Source organism: Emys orbicularis, chromosome 21 (genome assembly GCF_028017835.1).
Source record: "Emys orbicularis isolate rEmyOrb1 chromosome 21, rEmyOrb1.hap1, whole genome shotgun sequence".
NCBI lineage: Eukaryota > Metazoa > Chordata > Testudines > Emydidae > Emys > Emys orbicularis.
In genome coordinates, this window is record NC_088703.1 from 15,991,063 (window position 1) to 16,011,432 (window position 20,370).

A 20,370-nucleotide genomic window follows, 5' to 3' on the forward strand; every position below is an offset into this window, starting at 1 on the left:
TAGAGTCAAAAGTTTCTATTTCCTCTGTATTACAAAGGAACATTCTGATTTTTCACTTCAAAATGAAGGAGACATTGTTAAGGTTCGATTCAGTTACGCATTCATGTGGGGCCAGAGTAGGCACAGGCAACAACTTTTTGATTTCCTCGGGGGGGCTTGACCACCTCTCTGCCTGCCCCAGGCCCTGCCCCTACTGTACCCCTTCCCTCAAGACCCCACCCCTGCCCCACCTCTTCCCGCTTCCATTCCGCTTCTCCCCGCTCCATTGCACCCCCTCTCCTCGAGCACCGGCCTTCGTTCTGCCTCTTCTTTCCCCCGCTCCTCCCCCACAGCGCCTCCTGCCCTCTGCAGAAGAGCTGATCAGTGGCGGGCAGCAGGCGCTTCGTTGGAGTGGGAGGAGCTCATTGGCGGGGCCTCGAGGTGAGTGCAATTTCTATCTCGGCAAAGCTGTTCCCCTTTCACTGGATCTCACACAAGCCCTTCAATAGGCAAGTTTTCGCTGGGCCCAAGGTCAGAGGGCATGATGGTGATCTTAATGAGGACAATAGAGGTTATATTAGCTCTGTATTTGGCTGTATACAGAAGTTGTCAAACTGGAGAGGGTTCAGATAAGAGAACCAGAATCATTAAAGGATTAGATAACATGTATTATAGTGATAAACTCAAAGAACTCAATCTATTTAGCTTACCAAAGAGAAGGGGTGACTTGATTATACTCCATATGTATGTAGATCGAGAACAAATAGTTGATAATGGGCTCTTTAGTTTGGCAGAGAATGGTCTAGCAAAATCCAATGGCTGGAAATTGAGACGAGGAAGGTTAGACTAGAAATAATCCTTACATGTTTTTTAAGAGTGAGGGTGATTAGCCATTGTAACAATTTATCAGGGCTTGTGGTGGATCCTCCATCACTGTCAACTTTTGAAATCAAGTTGGAATGCTTTTTGTAAAGGATCTGCTCTAATGCAAACATGAATTTTTTGTGCAAGTTCTCTGGCCCATGTTAAAGATGATGAGAATAACATGAAGGGCAAAGGGTGTCCAGGGGAGCTGGCTGTATTTTAAAGAATCCTTATTGCGGTTGCAGGAACAAACCATCCCGATGTGTAGAAAGAATAGTAAATATGGCAGGCGACCAGCTTGGCTAAACAGTGAAATCCTTGCTGATCTTAAACGCAAAAAAGAAGCTTACAGGAAGTGGAAGGTTGGACATATGACCAGGGAGGAGTATAAAAATATTGCTCAGGCATGCAGGAGTGAAATCAGGAAGGCCAAATCACACTTGGAGTTGCAGCTAGCAAGCGATGTTAAGAGTAGCAAGAAGGGTTTCTTCAGGTATGTTAGCAACAAGAAGAAAGTCAAGGAAAGTGTGGGCCCCTTACTGAATGAGGGAGGCAACCTAGTGACCGAGAATGTGGAAAAAGCTAATGTACTCAATGATTTTTTCCCTCTGTCTTCACAAACAAGGTCAGCTCCCAGACTGCTGCACTGGGCAGCACAATATGGGGAGAAGGTGACCAGCCCTCTGTGGAGAAAGAAGGGGTTCGGGACTATTTAGAAAAACTGGACGTGCACAAGTCCATGGGGCCGGATGCGCTGCATCCGAGGGTGCTAAAGGAGTTGGCAGATGAGATTGCAGAGCCATTAGCCATTATTTTTGAAAACTCATGGCGATCGGGGGAGGTCCCGGATGACTGGAAAAAGGCTAATGTAGTGCCCATCTTTAAAAAAGGGAAGAAGGAGGATCCGGGGAACTACAGGCCAGTCAGCCTCACCTCAGTCCCTGGAAAAATCATGGAGCAGGTCCTCAAGGAATCAATTATGAAACACTTAGAGGAGAGGAAAGTGATCAGGAACAGTCAGCATGGATTCACCAAGGGGAAGTCGTGACTGACTAACCTAATTGCCTTCTATGATGAGATAAGTGGCTCTGTGGATGAGGGGAAAGCAGTGGATGTGTTATTCCTTGACTTTAGCAAAGCTTTTGATACGGTTTCCCACAGTATTCTTGCGGCCAAGTTAAAGAAGTATGGGCTGGATGAATGGTCTGTAAGGTGGATAGAAAGCTGGCTAGATCGTCAGGCTCAACGGGTAGTGATCAATGGCTCCATGTCTAGTTGTTAGCCAGTTTCAAGCGGAGTGCCCCAAGGCTCGGTCCTGGGGCCGGTTTTGTTTAATATCTTTATTAATGATCTGGAGGATGGTGTGGACTGCACTCTCAGCAAGTTTGCCAATGACACTAAACTAGGAGGCGTGGTAGATACACTAGAGGATAGGGATCGGAGACAGAGGGACCTAGACAAATTAGAGGATTGGGCCAAAAGAAACTTGATGAGGTTCAACAAGGACAAGTGCAGAGTCCTGCACTTAGGACGGAAGAATCCCATGCACAGCTACAGACTAGGGACCGAATGGCTAGGTAGCAGTTCTGCAGAAAAGGACCTAGGGGTCACAGTGGACGAGAAGCTGGATATGAGTCAACAGTGTGCTCTTGTTGCCAAGAAGGCTAACGGCATTTTGGGCTGTATAAGTAGGGGCATTGCCAGCAGATGGAGAGGGACATGATCGTTCCCCTTTATTCGACATTGGTGAGGCCTCATCTGGAGTACTGTATCCAGTTTTGGGCCCCACACTACAAGAAGGATGTGGAAAAATTGGAAAGAGTCCAGTGGAGGGCAACAAAAATGATTAGGGATCTGGAGCGCATGACTTATGCGGAGAGTCTGAGGGAACTGGGATTGTTTAGTCTCCAGAAGAGAAGAATGAGGGGGGATTTGATAGCAGCCTTCAACTACCTGAAGGGGGGTTCCAAAAGGATGGAACTCGGCTGTTCTCAATGGTGGCAGATGGCAGAACAAGGAGCAATGGTCTCAAGTTGCAGTGGGGGAGGTCTAGGTTGGATATTAGGAAACACTATTTCACTAGGAGGGTGGTGAAGCACTGGAATGCGTTACCTAGGGAGGTGGTGGAGTCTCCTTCCTTGGAGGTTTTTAAGGCCCGGCTTGACAAAGCCCTGGCAGGGATGATTTAGTTGGGAATTGGTCCTGCTTTGAGCAGGGGGTTGGACTAGATGACCTCCTGAGGTCCCTTCCAACCCTGATATTCTATGATTCTATGATTCTATGAGAGTCCTTAGACACTATGATCTTCATTGTGTCACTTGCTCCCTCACAGCTATTCGCCAATAAATACAGCTTTTGATATTTTAACTATTACTTACCTTTGTTCCTGGTCATATATTTCCAAAAGGTTATTGCTATTGTTATTTTTAAATATATATTTTTTCTTTTTTAGGAAACTTGGACAAGGGAATAAGTAAGTCTGTGTCCTTTTTCTTCCGTGAACTCTACTGCTGTGTAGAAGCAATAGAAAAATCATTGAGTTATTAGGCCTCAGCCCACTTTCCTGTTTTTGATAGAGCAGATTCCTTGGCTAATTTTGTCAATAACATATATGAGCACTTGCTGGTTCTGAGCAGTGCTGCTTTTGCGTTGTTGACATTTAAATAGACTCACCCACAATTGGTCTGTATTCTCCAAGACACATAGCATCCTTGCTGAGACAAAGTATGAAAGACAATGTACATATTGAAAGGACTCTGCCTTGAAATAGCAAATGGAATGCAGCACGTGATGTAAATGGTGTTACTGCTCCTTTCATAGCAGAGCCATATTAGCAGAGGAGAGCAGTGTGACATACTCACCGCTTGCTAATTAGTTGCAGCCGTGGACGTGTTTCTTAAATTGATTAAAGCAAGAATATAATCTTCTCTATCTACTACGTAGCGGGGTAGGAATGGGGCTAGCCCATGGATAGAAGAGATAGCTGATTATGCATGTCCAATATTTATGCGAATCAACAAAGAAAGGATCTCATTCACCCTCTTCAATTCATAACTCCATGGACATACACTGAACTTTTTTCTTATTCTCCCCATTTTTCTTTTGTAGAGCAACTCCAGGAGCAAATGGGTGAGTTTGACTACTTTACGCAATACTTATTGACCACTGACCAAACTTCATGTTCCTTCTGTTGATTCCAACAACTTGAGCTGCAGAAGGGAAGCTATCATTCCATGCCCCATGCATCTGGGAAGTGGAGGGTCTGTGTAGATTACTCTCGAGTCGTGGTATGTCATCGAGCTGAGCGCTCACTTTGCAAAGAATGTCAGAGGGGTAGGGGTTCAAGGACAGTCAGACATGTGAGAAAAAACATCCACGCGCTACAGGAACTGAACATATCCATTGAATGAAAAAGCTCTGGATGGGGAGTGTGGCAGGATCGAGTTGCTAGTGCTGTGCCTGACCTTGTAGTAGCTGAGGCCATGCAGATGCTCCACCCTTTGCCTCAGGGATGGAGGGAGAAATGTCTTTCCCAAAGAGCTTCCCCCAAACTGGGAACCCACATCCTGTGCAGACCACCCAGTGTAGGCTCTTTGACAATCCCCCTGCAAAGGAAGTGCTGATAGGCACACAGGAATGTTTGCTAGAGCAGGAAATAGAACCTAGATATTCTGCCTTCCGGTCCCGTGCATTCATTATGAGAGCAAGGTGTTGGCAGAAACTGTCCATGGGAAAGTGTCTATTTCATGACGAAAAATGGTTTTGGATGAAAAAAAGAACAAGAAAGAAGCAAAAGCATCTCAGTAGAGTCAAAAGTTTCTATTTCCTCTGTATTACAAAGGAACATTCTGATTTTTCACTTCAAAATGAAGGAGACGTTGTTAAGGTTCGATTCAGTTACCCATTCATGTGGGGCCAGAGTAGGCACAGGCAACAACTTTTTGATTTCCTCGGGGGGGCTTGACCACCTCTCTGACCCAGGCCCTGCCCCTACTGTACCCCTTCCCCCAAGGACCCACCCCTGCCCCACCTCTTCCGATTCTCACTCTTCTTCTTCCTGCCCCATTACACCACCTCTACGAAGAATACCCCACCCTCATTCCACACCTTCCTTTCCCTGCTCCTCACCACCAGCACCTCCTGCCATCTGCAGAAGAGCTGATCAGTGGTGGGCAGGAGGTACAGTGGTTGAGAAGGAAGAGCTGACTGGCTGGGCCTGCTCGTGACTGCATTTCTGTCTCAGCAAAGCTGTTCCCCTTTCACTGGAGCTCATACAAGCCCTTCAGTAGGAAAGTGTTCGCTGGGTCTCAGGCCAGAGGGAATAATGATGATCTAAATGAGGAGGACTATAGAGGATATATTAGCTCTGTATTTGGCTCTATTGTTGGAATATGGTGTGCTGTTCTGGTCTCCCCAACTGAAGAAAGAAGTTGTCAAACTGGAGAGGGTTCAGATAAGAGAACCAGAATCATTAAAGGATTAGATAACATGTATTATAGTGATAGACTCTAAGAACTCAATCTATTTAGCTTACCAAAGAGAAGGGGTGACTTGATTACACTCCATATGTATGTAGATCGAGAACAAATAGTTGATAATGGGCTCCTTACTTCTAGCAGAGAATGGTCTAGCAAAATCCAATGGCTGGAAATGGAGACTAGGAAAGTCAGACTAGAAATAATCCGTACATGTTTTTAAGAGTGAGGGTGATTAGCCATTGTAACAATTTATCAGGGGTTGTGGTGGATCCTCCATCACTGTAAACTTTTGAAATCAAGTTGGAATGCTTTTTCTAAAGGATCTGCTCTAATGCAAACATGAATTATTTGTGCAAGTTCTCTGGCCCATGTTAAAGATGATGAGAGTCCTTAGACACTATGATCTTCATTGTGTCACTTGCTCCCTCACAGCTATTCGCCAATAAATACAGCTTTTGATATTTTAACTATTACTTACCTTTGTTCTTGGTCATATTATTCCAAAAGGTTATTGCTATTGTTATTTTTAAATATATATTTTTCTTTTTTAGGAGACTTGGACAAGGGAATAAGTAAGTCTGTGTCCTTTTTCTTCCATGTGCTCTACTGCTTTGTAGGAGTCTTGTGGAATGAAAAGAAAAATCATTGCTTTTTTAGATGTCACCCCACTTTCCTGTTTTTGATAGAGCAGATTCCTTGGCTAATTTTGTCAATAACATATATGAGCACTTGCTGGTTCTGAGCAGTGTTGCTTATCCGTTGTTGACATTTAAATAAACTCACCCACAATTGGTCGGTATTCTCCAAGAACCATAATAGCCATGCTGAGACAAAGTATGAAAGGCAATGTACATATTGAAAGGACTCTGCCTTGAAATAGCAAATGGAATGCAGCACATGATGTAAATGGTGTTACTGATATTAGCAGAGGAGAGCAGTGTGTCATACTCACCTTTGGCTAATTAGTTGCAGCCGTGGAGCTGTTTCTTAAATTGATTAAAGCCAGAATATAATTTTTTCTATATACTATTTAGCAGGGTAGGAATGGGGCTAGCCCACGGATTGAAGAGCTACCCGACTACGCATGGCCAATATTTATGCTAATCAACAAAGATTAGCATAAATCTCATTCACCCTCTTAAAGGAGCTCATTCACACTCTTCAATTGATAAGACAATGGACATATTCTGACCTCTTTTCTACTCCTCCCCATTTTTCTTTTTCAGAGGAACCCCAGGAGCAAATGGGTGAGTTTGCCTACTTTACGCAATTCTTATTGACCACTGACCAAACTTTGTGTTCCTTCTGTTGATTCCAACAACTTGAGCTTCAGAAGGGATGCTATCATTGCATGTCCCATGTATCTGGGAAGTGGAGGGTCTGTGTAGATTACTCTCGAGTCGTGGTATGTCATCGAGCTGAGAGCTCACTTTGCAAAGAATGTCAGAGGGGTAGGGGTTCAAGGACAGTCAGACATGTGAGAAAAAACATCCACGCGCTACAGGAACTGAACATATCCATTGAATGAAAAAGCTCTGGATGGGGAGTGTGGCAGGATCGAGTTGCTAGTGCTGTGCCTGACCTTGTAGTAGCTGAGGCCATGCAGACACTCCACCCTGTGCCTCAGGGATGGAGGGAGAAATGTCTTTCCCAAAGAGCTTCCCCCAAACTGGGAACCCACATCCTGTGCAGACCACCCAGTGTAGGCTCTTTGACAATCCCCCTGCAAAGGAAGTGCTGATAGGAATGTTTGCTAGAGCAGGAAATAGAACCTAGATATTCTGCCTTCCGGTCCCGTGCATTCATTATGAGAGCAAGGTGTTGGCAGAAACTGTCCATGGGAAAGTGTCTATTTCATGACGAAAAATGGTTTTGGATGAAAAAAAGAACAAGAAAGAAGCAAAAGCATCTCAGTAGAGTCAAAAGTTTCTATTTCCTCTGTATTACAAAGGAACATTCTGATTTTTCACTTCAAAATGAAGGAGACATTGTTAAGGTTCGATTCAGTTACCCATTCATGTGGGGACAGAGTAGGCACAGGCAACAACTGTTTGATTTCCTCGGGGGGGCTTGAGCACCTCTCTGCCCGCCCCAGGCCCTGCCCCTACTGTACTCCTTCCCTCAAGACCCCACCCCTGCCCCACCTCTTCCTGCTTCCATTCTGCTTCTTCCCGCTCTATTGCACCCCCCTCTCCTCGAGCGCCCGCCTTCGTTCTGCCTCTTCTTTCCCCCGCTCCTCCCCCACAGCGCCTCTTGCCCTCTGCAGAAGAGCTGATCAGTGGCGGGCAGCAGGGGCTTCGTTGGAGTGGGAGGAGCTCATTGGCGGGGCCTCGAGGTGAGTGCAATTTCTGTCTCGGCAAAGCTGTTCCCCTTTCACTGGATCTCACACAAGCCCTTCAATAGGCAAGTTTTCGCTGGGCCCAAGGTCAGAGGGCATGATGGTGATCTTAATGAGGACTATAGAGGTTATATTAGCTCTGTATTTGGCTCTATTGTTGGAATATGGTGTGCTGTTCTGGTGTCCCCAACTGAAGAAAGAAGTTGTCAAACTGGAGAGGGTTCAGATAAGAAAACCAGAATCATTAAAGGATTAGATAACATGTATTATAGTGATAGACTCTAAGAACTCAATCTGTTTAGCTTATCAAAGAGAAGGGGTGACTTGATTACACTCCATATGTATGTAGATCGAGAACAAATAGTTGATAATGGGCTCTTTAGTCTAGCAGAGAATGGTCTAGCAAAATCCAATGGCTGGAAATGGAGAATAGGAAAGTTAGACTAGAAATAATCCTTACATGTTTTTTAAGAGTGAGGGTGATTAGCCATTGTAACAATTTATCAGGGGTTGTGGTGGATCCTCCATCACTGTAAACTTTTGAAATCAAGTTGGAATGCTTTTTCTAAAGGATCTGCTCTAATGCAAACATGAATTATTTGTGCAAGTTCTCTGGCCCATGTTAAAGATGATGAGAGTCCTTAGACACTATGATCTTCATTGTGTCACTTGCTCCCTCACAGCTATTCGCCAATAAATACAGCTTTTGATATTTTAACTATTACTTACCTTTGTTCTTGGTCATATTATTCCAAAAGGTTATTGCTATTGTTATTTTTAAATATATTTTTTTCTTTTTTAGGAGAGTTGGACAAGGGAATAAGTAAGTCTGTGTCCTTTTTCTTCCGTGAACTCTACTGCTGTGTAGAACGAATAGAAAAATCATTGAGTTATTAGGCCTCAGCCCACTTTCCTGTTTTTGATAGAGCAGATCCCTTGGCTAATTTTGTCAATAACATATATGAGCACTTGCTGGTTCTGAGCAGTGCTGCTTTTGCGTTGTTGACATTTAAATAGACTCACCCACAATTGGTCTGTATTCTCCAAGACACATAGCATCCTTGCTGAGACAAAGTATGAAAGACAATGTACATATTGAAAGGACTCTGCCTTGAAATAGCAAATGGAATGCAGCACGTGATGTAAATGGTGTTACTGCTCCTTTCATAGCAGAGCCATATTAGCAGAGGAGAGCAGTGTGACATACTCACCGTTTGCTAATTAATTGCAGCCGTGGACGTGTTTCTTAAATTGATTAAAGCAAGAATATAATCTTCTCTATCTACTACGTAGCGGAGTAGGAATGGGGCTAGCCCATGGACAGAAGAGATAGCTGACTATGCATGTCCAATATTTATGCGAATCAACAAAGAAAGGATCTCATTCACCCTCTTCAATTCATAACTCCATGGACATACACTGAACTTTTTTCTTATTCTCCCCATTTTTCTTTTGTAGAGCAACTCCAGGAGCAAATGGGTGAGTTTGACTACTTTACGCAATACTTATTGACCACTGACCAAACTTCATGTTCCTTCTGTTGATTCCAACAACTTGAGCTGCAGAAGGGAAGCTATCATTGCATGCCCCATGCATCTGGGAAGTGGAGGGTCTGTGTAGATTACTCTCGAGTCGTGGTATGTCATCGAGCTGAGCGCTCACTTTGCAAAGAATGTCAGAGGGGTAGGGGTTCAAGGACAGTCAGACATGTGAGAAAAAACATCCACGCGCTACAGGAACTGAACATATCCATTGAATGAAAAAGCTCTGGATGGGGAGTGTGGCAGGATCGAATTGCTAGTGCTGTGCCTGACCTTGTAGTAGCTGAGGCCATGCAGACGCTCCACCCTTTGCCTCAGGGATGGAGGGAGAAATGTCTTTCCCAAAGAGCTTCCCCCAAACTGGGAACCCACATCCTGTGCAGACCACCCAGTGTAGGCTCTTTGACAATCCCCCTGCAAAGGAAGTGCTGATAGGCACACAGGAATGTTTGCTAGAGCAGGAAATAGAACCTAGATATTCTGCCTTCCGGTCCCGTGCATTCACTATGAGAGCAAGGTGTTGGCAGAAACTGTCCATGGGAAAGTGTCTATTTCATGATGAAAAAACGGTTTTGGATAAAAAAAAGAACAAGAAAGAAGCAAAAGCATCTCAGTAGAGTCAAAAGTTTCTATTTCCTCTGTATTACAAAGGAACATTCTGATTTTTCACTTCAAAATGAAGGAGACATTGTTAAGGTTTGATTCAGTTACCCATTCATGTGGGGCCAGAGTAGGCACAGGCAACAACTTTTTGATTTCCTCGGGGGGGCTTGACCACCTCTCTGCCTGCCCCAGGCCCTGCCGCTACTGTACCCCTTCCCTCAAGACCCCACTCCTGCCCCACCTCTTCCCGCTTCCATTCCGCTTCTCCCCGCTCCATTGCACCCCCTCTCCTCGAGCACCGGCCTTCGTTCTGCCTCTTCTTTCCCCCGCTCCTCCCCCACAGCGCCTCCTGCCCTCTGCAGAAGAGCTGATCAGTGGCGGGCAGCAGGCGCTTCGTTGGAGTGGGAGGAGCTCATTGGCGGGGCCTCGAGGTGAGTGCAATTTCTGTCTCGGCAAAGCTGTTCCCCTTTCACTGGATCTCACACAAGCCCTTCAATAGGCAAGTTTTCGCTGGGCCCAAGGTCAGAGGGCATGATGGTGATCTTAATGAGGACTATAGAGGTTATATTAGCTCTGTATTTGGCTCTATTGTTGGAATACGGTGTGCTGTTCTGGTGTCCCCAACTGAAGAAAGAAGTTGTCAAACTGGAGAGGGTTCAGATAAGAAAACCAGAATCATTAAAGGATTAGATAACATGTATTATAGTGATAGACTCTAAGAACTCAATCTGTTTAGCTTACCAAAGAGAAGGGGTGACTTGATTACACTCCATATGTATGTAGATCGAGAACAAATAGTTGATAATGGGCTCCTTACTTCTAGCAGAGAATGGTCTAGCAAAATCCAATGGCTGGAAATGGAGAATAGGAAAGTTAGACTAGAAATAATCCTTACATGTTTTTTAAGAGTGAGGGTGATTAGCCATTGTAACAATTTATCAGGGGTTGTGGTGGATCCTCCATCACTGTAAACTTTTGAAATCAAGTTGGAATGCTTTTTCTAAAGGATCTGCTCTAATGCAAACATGAATTATTTGTGCAAGTTCTCTGGCCCATGTTAAAGATGATGAGAGTCCTTAGACACTATGATCTTCATTGTGTCACTTGCTCCCTCACAGCTATTCGCCAATAAATACAGCTTTTGATATTTTAACTATTACTTACCTTTGTTCTTGGTCATATTATTCCAAAAGGTTATTGCTATTGTTATTTTTAAATATATATTTTTCTTTTTTAGGAGACTTGGACAAGGGAATAAGTAAGTCTGTGTCCTTTTTCTTCCGTGAACTCTACTGCTGTGTAGAACGAATAGAAAAATCATTGAGTTATTAGGCCTCAGCCCACTTTCCTGTTTTTGATAGAGCAGATCCCTTGGCTAATTTTGTCAATAACATATATGAGCACTTGCTGGTTCTGAGCAGTGCTGCTTTTGCGTTGTTGACATTTAAATAGACTCACCCACAATTGGTCTGTATTCTCCAAGACACATAGCATCCTTGCTGAGACAAAGTATGAAAGACAATGTACATATTGAAAGGACTCTGCCTTGAAATAGCAAATGGAATGCAGCACGTGATGTAAATGGTGTTACTGCTCCTTTCATAGCAGAGCCATATTAGCAGAGGAGAGCAGTGTGACATACTCACCGTTTGCTAATTAATTGCAGCCGTGGACGTGTTTCTTAAATTGATTAAAGCAAGAATATAATCTTCTCTATCTACTACGTAGCGGGGTAGGAATGGGGCTAGCCGATGGACAGAAGAGATAGCTGACTATGCATGTCCAATATTTATGCGAATCAACAAAGAAAGGATCTCATTCACCCTCTTCAATTTATAACTCCATGGACATACACTGAACTTTTTTCTTATTCTCCCCATTTTTCTTTTGTAGAGCAACTCCAGGAGCAAATGGGTGAGTTTGACTACTTTACGCAATACTTATTGACCACTGACCAAACTTCATGTTCCTTCTGTTGATTCCAACAACTTGAGCTGCAGAAGGGAAGCTATCATTGCATGCCCCATGCATCTGGGAAGTGGAGGGTCTGTGTAGATTACTCTCGAGTCGTGGTATGTCATCGAGCTGAGCGCTCACTTTGCAAAGAATGTCAGAGGGGTAGGGGTTCAAGGACAGTCAGACATGTGAGAAAAAACATCCACGCGCTACAGGAACTGAACATATCCATTGAATGAAAAAGCTCTGGATGGGGAGTGTGGCAGGATCGAATTGCTAGTGCTGTGCCTGACCTTGTAGTAGCTGAGGCCATGCAGACGCTCCACCCTTTGCCTCAGGGATGGAGGGAGAAATGTCTTTCCCAAAGAGCTTCCCCCAAACTGGGAACCCACATCCTGTGCAGACCACCCAGTGTAGGCTCTTTGACAATCCCCCTGCAAAGGAAGTGCTGATAGGCACACAGGAATGTTTGCTAGAGCAGGAAATAGAACCTAGATATTCTGCCTTCCGGTCCCGTGCATTCACTATGAGAGCAAGGTGTTGGCAGAAACTGTCCATGGGAAAGTGTCTATTTCATGATGAAAAAACGGTTTTGGATAAAAAAAAGAACAAGAAAGAAGCAAAAGCATCTCAGTAGAGTCAAAAGTTTCTATTTCCTCTGTATTACAAAGGAACATTCTGATTTTTCACTTCAAAATGAAGGAGACATTGTTAAGGTTTGATTCAGTTACCCATTCATGTGGGGCCAGAGTAGGCACAGGCAACAACTTTTTGATTTCCTCGGGGGGGCTTGACCACCTCTCTGCCTGCCCCAGGCCCTGCCGCTACTGTACCCCTTCCCTCAAGACCCCACCCCTGCCCCACCTCTTCCCGCTTCCATTCCGCTTCTCCCCGCTCCATTGCACCCCCTCTCCTCGAGCACCGGCCTTCGTTCTGCCTCTTCTTTCCCCCGCTCCTCCCCCACAGCGCCTCCTGCCCTCTGCAGAAGAGCTGATCAGTGGCGGGCAGCAGGCGCTTCGTTGGAGTGGGAGGAGCTCATTGGCGGGGCCTCGAGGTGAGTGCAATTTCTGTCTCGGCAAAGCTGTTCCCCTTTCACTGGATCTCACACAAGCCCTTCAATAGGCAAGTTTTCGCTGGGCCCAAGGTCAGAGGGCATGATGGTGATCTTAATGAGGACTATAGAGGTTATATTAGCTCTGTATTTGGCTGTATTGTTGGATGAAGTTGTTAAACTGGAGAGGATTCAGATAAGAGAACCAGAATCATTAAAGGATTAGATAACATGTATTATAGTTATAGACTCAAAGAACTCAATCTATTTAGCTTACCAAAGAGAAGGGGTGACTTGATTACACTCCATATGTATGTAGATCGAGAACAAATAGTTGATAATGGGCTCTTAGTCTAGCAGAGAATGGTCTATCAAAATCCAATGGCTGGAAATTGAGACTAGGAAAGTCGGACTAGAAATAATCCTTAAATGTTTTTTTAAGAGTGAGGGTGATTAGCCATTGTAACAATTTATCAGGGGTTGTGGTGGATCCTCCATTACTGTACATTTTTGAAATCAAGTTGGAATGCTTTTTCTGAAGGATCTGCCCTAATGCAAACATGAATTATTTGTGCAAGTTCTCTGGCCCATGTTAAAGATCATGATAGTCCTTAGACACTATGATCTTCATTGTGTCACTTGCTCCCTCACAGCTATTCTCCAATAAATACAGCATTTGTTATTTTAACTATTAGTTAACTTTGTTCTTTGTCATATTATTACAAAAGGTTATTGGTATTGGTATTTTTAAAAATATTTTTTCTTTTTTAGGGGACTTGGAAAAGAGAATAAGTAAGTCTGTGTCCTTTTTCTTCCATGTGCTCTACTGCTTTGTAGGAGTCTTGTGGAATGAAAAGAAAAATCATTGCTTTTTTAGATGTCACCCCACTTTCCTGTTTTTGATAGAGCAGATTCCTTGGCTAATTTTGTCCATAACATATATGAGCACTTGCTGGTTTTGAGCAGTGCTGCTTATACGTTGTTGACATTTAAATAAACTCACCCACAATTGGTCTGTATTCTCCAAGAACCATAACACCCCTGCTGAGACAAAGTATGAAAGGCAATGTACATATTGAAAGGACTCTGCCTTGAAATAGCAAATGGAATGCAGCACATGATGTAAATGGTGTTACTGATATTAGCAGAGGAGAGCAGTGTGTCATACTCACCTTTGGCTAATTAGTTGCAGCCGTGGAGCTGTTTCTTAAATTGATTAAAGCCAGAATATAGTATTTTCTATATACTATGTGGCGGGGTAGGAATGGGGCTAGCCCACGGATTGAAGAGCTACCCGACTACGCATGGCCAATATTTATGCTAATCAACAAAGATTAGCATAAATCTCATTCACCCTCTTAAAGGAGCTCATTCACCCTCTTCAATTCATAAGACAATGGACATATTCTGACCTCTTTTCTACTCCTCCCCATTTTTCTTTTTCAGAGGAACCCCAGGAGCAAATGGGTGAGTTTGCCTACTTTACGCAATTCTTATTGACCACTGACCAAACTTTGTGTTCCTTCTGTTGATTCCAACAACTTGAGCTTCAGAAGGGATGCTATCATTGCATGTCCCATGTATCTGGGAAGTGGAGGGTCTGTGTAGATTACTCTCGAGTCGTGGTATGTCATCGAGCTGAGAGCTCACTTTGCAAAGAATGTCAGAGGGGTAGGGGTTCAAGGACAGTCAGACATGTGAGAAAAAACATCCACGCGCTACAGGAACTGAACATATCCATTGAATGAAAAAGCTCTGGATGGGGAGTGTGGCAGGATCGAGTTGCTAGTGCTGTGCCTGACCTTGTAGTAGCTGAGGCCATGCAGACACTCCACCCTGTGCCTCAGGGATGGAGGGAGAAATGTCTTTCCCAAAGAGCTTCCCCCAAACTGGGAACCCACATCCTGTGCAGACCACCCAGTGTAGGCTCTTTGACAATCCCCCTGCAAAGGAAGTGCTGATAGGCACACAGGAATGTTTGCTAGAGCAGGAAATAGAACCTAGATATTCTGCCTTCCGGTCCCGTGCATTCATTATGAGAGCAAGGTGTTGGCAGAAACTGTCCATGGGAAAGTGTCTATTTCATGACGAAAAATGGTTTTGGATGAAAAAAAGAACAAGAAAGAAGCAAAAGCATCTCAGTAGAGTCAAAAGTTTCTATTTCCTCTGTATTACAAAGGAACATTCTGATTTTTCACTTCAAAATGAAGGAGACATTGTTAAGGTTCGATTCAGTTACCCATTCATGTGGGGCCAGAGTAGGCACAGGCAACAACTGTTTGATTTCCTCGGGGGGGCTTGAGCACCTCTCTGCCCGCCCCAGGCCCTGCCCCTACTGTACTCCTTCCCTCAAGACCCCACCCCTGCCCCACCTCTTCCTGCTTCCATTCTGCTTCTTCCCGCTCTATTGCACCCCCCTCTCCTCGAGCGCCCACCTTCGTTCTGCCTCTTCTTTCCCCCGCTCCTCCCCCACAGCGCCTCTTGCCCTCTGCAGAAGAGCTGATCAGTGGCGGGCAGCAGGGGCTTCGTTGGAGTGGGAGGAGCTCATTGGCGGGGCCTCGAGGTGAGTGCAATTTCTGTCTCGGCAAAGCTGTTCCCCTTTCACTGGATCTCACACAAGCCCTTCAATAGGCAAGTTTTCGCTGGGCCCAAGGTCAGAGGGCATGATGGTGATCTTAATGAGGACTATAGAGGTTATATTAGCTCTGTATTTGGCTCTATTGTTGGAATACGGTGTGCTGTTCTGGTGTCCCCAACTGAAGAAAGAAGTTGTCAAACTGGAGAGGGTTCAGATAAGAAAACCAGAATCATTAAAGGATTAGATAACATGTATTATAGTGATAGACTCTAAGAACTCAATCTGTTTAGCTTACCAAAGAGAAGGGGTGACTTGATTACACTCCATATGTATGTAGATCGAGAACAAATAGTTGATAATGGGCTCTTTAGTCTAGCAGAGAATGGTCTAGCAAAATCCAATGGCTGGAAATGGAGAATAGGAAAGTTAGACTAGAAATAATCCTTACATGTTTTTTAAGAGTGAGGGTGATTAGCCATTGTAACAATTTATCAGGGGTTGTGGTGGATCCTCCATCACTGTAAACTTTTGAAATCAAGTTGGAATGCTTTTTCTAAAGGATCTGCTCTAATGCAAACATGAATTATTTGTGCAAGTTCTCTGGCCCATGTTAAAGATGATGAGAGTCCTTAGACACTATGATCTTCATTGTGTCACTTGCTCCCTCACAGCTATTCGCCAATAAATACAGCTTTTGATATTTTAACTATTACTTACCTTTGTTCTTGGTCATATTATTCCAAAAGGTTATTGCTATTGTTATTTTTAAATATTTTTTTTTCTTTTTTAGGAGAGTTGGACAAGGGAATAAGTAAGTCTGTGTCCTTTTTCTTCCGTGAACTCTACTGCTGTGTAGAACGAATAGAAAAATCATTGAGTTATTAGGCCTCAGCCCACTTTCCTGTTTTTGATAGAGCAGATCCCTTGGCTAATTTTGTCAATAACATATATGAGCACTTGCTGGTTCTGAGCAGTGCTGCTTTTGCGTTGTTGACATTTAAATAGACTCACCCACAATTGGTCTGTATTCTCCAAGACACATAGCATCCTTGCTGAGACAAAGTATGAAAGACAATGTACATATTGAAAGGACTCTGCCTTGAAATAGCAAATGGAATGCAGCACGTGATGTAAATGGTGTTACTGCTCCTTTCATAGCAGAGCCATATTAGCAGAGGAGAGCAGTGTGACATACTCACCGTTTGCTAATTAATTGCAGCCGTGGACGTGTTTCTTAAATTGATTAAAGCAAGAATATAATCTTCTCTATCTACTACGTAGCGGGGTAGGAATGGGGCTAGCCCATGGACAGAAGAGATAGCTGACTATGCATGTCCAATATTTATGCGAATCAACAAAGAAAGGATCTCATTCACCCTCTTCAATTCATAACTCCATGGACATACACTGAACTTTTTTCTTATTCTCCCCATTTTTCTTTTGTAGAGCAACTCCAGGAGCAAATGGGTGAGTTTGACTACTTTACGCAATACTTATTGACCACTGACCAAACTTCATGTTCCTTCTGTTGATTCCAACAACTTGAGCTGCAGAAGGGAAGCTATCATTGCATGCCCCATGCATCTGGGAAGTGGAGGGTCTGTGTAGATTACTCTCGAGTCGTGGTATGTCATCGAGCTGAGCGCTCACTTTGCAAAGAATGTCAGAGGGGTAGGGGTTCAAGGACAGTCAGACATGTGAGAAAAAACATCCACGCGCTACAGGAACTGAACATATCCATTGAATGAAAAAGCTCTGGATGGGGAGTGTGGCAGGATCGAATTGCTAGTGCTGTGCCTGACCTTGTAGTAGCTGAGGCCATGCAGACGCTCCACCCTTTGCCTCAGGGATGGAGGGAGAAATGTCTTTCCAAAAGAGCTTCCCCCAAACTGGGAACCCACATCCTGTGCAGACCACCCAGTGTAGGCTCTTTGACAATCCCCCTGCAAAGGAAGTGCTGATAGGCACACAGGAATGTTTGCTAGAGCAGGAAATAGAACCTAGATATTCTGCCTTCCGGTCCCGTGCATTCACTATGAGAGCAAGGTATTGGCAGAAACTGTCCATGGGAAAGTGTCTATTTCATGATGAAAAAACGGTTTTGGATAAAAAAAAGAACAAGAAAGAAGCAAAAGCATCTCAGGCTTTGTCTTCACTACCCGCCGATCCGGCGGGTAGCAATCGGTTTATCGGGGATCGACTTACCGCGTCTACTGAAGACGCGGTAAAATCAATCCCTGATCGCTCTGCCGTCGACTCCGGAAATCCAGAGGCCAGAGGGAATAATGATGATCTAAATGAGGAGGACTATAGAGGATATATTAGCTCTGTATTTGGCTATCTAAAGTGTCTATTTCATGACGAAAAATGGTTTTGGATGAAAAAAAGAACAAGAAAGAAGCAAAAGCATCTCAGTAGAGTCAAAAGTTTCTATTTCCTCTGTATTACAAAGGAACATTCTGATTTTTCACTTCAAAATGAAGGAGACGTTGTTAAGGTTCGATTCAGTTACCCATTCATGTGGGGCCAGAGTAGGCACAGGCAACAACTTTTTGATTTCCTCGGGGGGGCTTGACCACCTCTCTGACCCAGGCCCTGCCCCTACTGTACCCCTTCCCCCAAGGACCCACCCCTGCCCCACCTCTTCCGATTCTCACTCTTCTTCTTCCTGCCCCATTACACCACCTCTACGAAGAATACCCCACCCTCATTCCACACCTTCCTTTCCCTGCTCCTCACCACCAGCACCTCCTGCCATCTGCAGAAGAGCTGATCAGTGGTGGGCAGGAGGTACAGTGGTTGAGAAGGAAGAGCTGACTGGCTGGGCCTGCTCGTGACTGCATTTCTGTCTCAGCAAAGCTGTTCCCCTTTCACTGGAGCTCATACAAGCCCTTCAGTAGGAAAGTGTTCGCTGGGTCTCAGGCCAGAGGGAATAATGATGATCTAAATGAGGAGGACTATAGAGGATATATTAGCTCTGTATTTGGCTCTATTGTTGGAATATGGTGTGCTGTTCTGGTCTCCCCAACTGAAGAAAGAAGTTGTCAAACTGGAGAGGGTTCAGATAAGAGAACCAGAATCATTAAAGGATTAGATAACATGTATTATAGTGATAGACTCTAAGAACTCAATCTATTTAGCTTACCAAAGAGAAGGGGTGACTTGATTACACTCCATATGTATGTAGATCGAGAACAAATAGTTGATAATGGGCTCCTTACTTCTAGCAGAGAATGGTCTAGCAAAATCCAATGGCTGGAAATGGAGACTAGGAAAGTCAGACTAGAAATAATCCGTACATGTTTTTAAGAGTGAGGGTGATTAGCCATTGTAACAATTTATCAGGGGTTGTGGTGGATCCTCCATCACTGTAAACTTTTGAAATCAAGTTGGAATGCTTTTTCTAAAGGATCTGCTCTAATGCAAACATGAATTATTTGTGCAAGTTCTCTGGCCCATGTTAAAGATGATGAGAGTCCTTAGACACTATGATCTTCATTGTGTCACTTGCTCCCTCACAGCTATTCGCCAATAAATACAGCTTTTGATATTTTAACTATTACTTACCTTTGTTCTTGGTCATATTATTCCAAAAGGTTATTGCTATTGTTATTTTTAAATATATATTTTTCTTTTTTAGGAGACTTGGACAAGGGAATAAGTAAGTCTGTGTCCTTTTTCTTCCATGTGCTCTACTGCTTTGTAGGAGTCTTGTGGAATGAAAAGAAAAATCATTGCTTTTTTAGATGTCACCCCACTTTCCTGTTTTTGATAGAGCAGATTCCTTGGCTAATTTTGTCAATAACATATATGAGCACTTGCTGGTTCTGAGCAGTGTTGCTTATCCGTTGTTGACATTTAAATAAACTCACCCACAATTGGTCGGTATTCTCCAAGAACCATAATAGTCTTGCTGAGACAAAGTGTGAAAGGCAATGTACATATTGAAAGGACTCTGCCTTGAAATAGCAAATGGAATGCAGCACATGATGTAAATGGTGTTACTGATATTAGCAGAGGAGAGCCGTGTGTCATACTCACCTTTGGCTAATTAGTTGCAGCCGTGGAGCTGTTTCTTAAATTGATTAAAGCCAGAATATAATTTTTTCTATATACTATTTAGCGGGGTAGGAATGGGGCTAGCCCACGGATTGAAGAGCTACCCGACTACGCATGGCCAATATTTATGCTAATCAACAAAGAAAGGATCTTGTTCACCCTCTTCAATTGACATAAGAAAATGGACATATTTTGACCTCTTTTCTACTCCTCCCCATTTTTCTTTTGCAGAGGAACCCCAGGAGCAAATGGGTGAGTTTGCCTACTTTACGCAATTCTTATTGACCACTGACCAAACTTTGTGTTCCTTCTGTTGATTCCAACAACTTGAGCTTCAGAAGGGATGCTATCATTGCATGTCCCATGTATCTGGGAAGTGGAGGGTCTGTGTAGATTACTCTCGAGTCGTGGTATGTCATCGAGCTGAGAGCTCACTTTGCAAAGAATGTCAGAGGGGTAGGGGTTCAAGGACAGTCAGACATGTGAGAAAAACCATCCACGCGCTACAGGAACTGAACATATCCATTGAATGAAAAAGCTCTGGATGGGGAGTGTGGCAGGATCGAGTTGCTAGTGCTGTGCCTGACCTTGTAGTAGCTGAGGCCATGCAGACACTCCACCCTGTGCCTCAGGGATGGAGGGAGAAATGTCTTTCCCAAAGAGCTTCCCCCAAACTGGGAACCCACATCCTGTGCAGACCACCCAGTGTAGGCTCTTTGACAATCCCCCTGCAAAGGAAGTGCTGATAGGCACACAGGAATGTTTGCTAGAGCAGGAAATAGAACCTAGATATTCTGCCTTCCGGTCCCGTGCATTCATTATGAGAGCAAGGTGTTGGCAGAAACTGTCCATGGGAAAGTGTCTATTTCATGACGAAAAATGGTTTTGGATGAAAAAAAGAACAAGAAAGAAGCAAAAGCATC

At 44.0% G+C, this 20,370-nt stretch overlaps 1 protein-coding gene across 1 annotated transcript in view; it reads left to right on the forward strand.

Moving 5' to 3' along the window:
- The first annotated feature begins 3,968 nt into the window (after positions 1-3,968).
- LOC135893053 (E3 ubiquitin-protein ligase TRIM39-like) overlaps positions 3,969-20,370 on the forward strand; it is a 46,118-nt gene continuing 29,716 nt past the window's right edge. The window contains exons 1-13 of the mRNA XM_065420842.1: positions 3,969-3,972; positions 5,873-5,893; positions 6,548-6,568; positions 8,462-8,482; positions 9,118-9,138; positions 11,041-11,061; positions 11,697-11,717; positions 13,582-13,602; positions 14,257-14,277; positions 16,179-16,199; positions 16,835-16,855; positions 19,029-19,049; positions 19,679-19,699. Of these exons, the coding sequence (XP_065276914.1) occupies positions 3,969-3,972; positions 5,873-5,893; positions 6,548-6,568; positions 8,462-8,482; positions 9,118-9,138; positions 11,041-11,061; positions 11,697-11,717; positions 13,582-13,602; positions 14,257-14,277; positions 16,179-16,199; positions 16,835-16,855; positions 19,029-19,049; positions 19,679-19,699 (256 nt within the window). The remainder of the gene's footprint in view (positions 3,973-5,872; positions 5,894-6,547; positions 6,569-8,461; positions 8,483-9,117; positions 9,139-11,040; positions 11,062-11,696; positions 11,718-13,581; positions 13,603-14,256; positions 14,278-16,178; positions 16,200-16,834; positions 16,856-19,028; positions 19,050-19,678; positions 19,700-20,370) is intronic.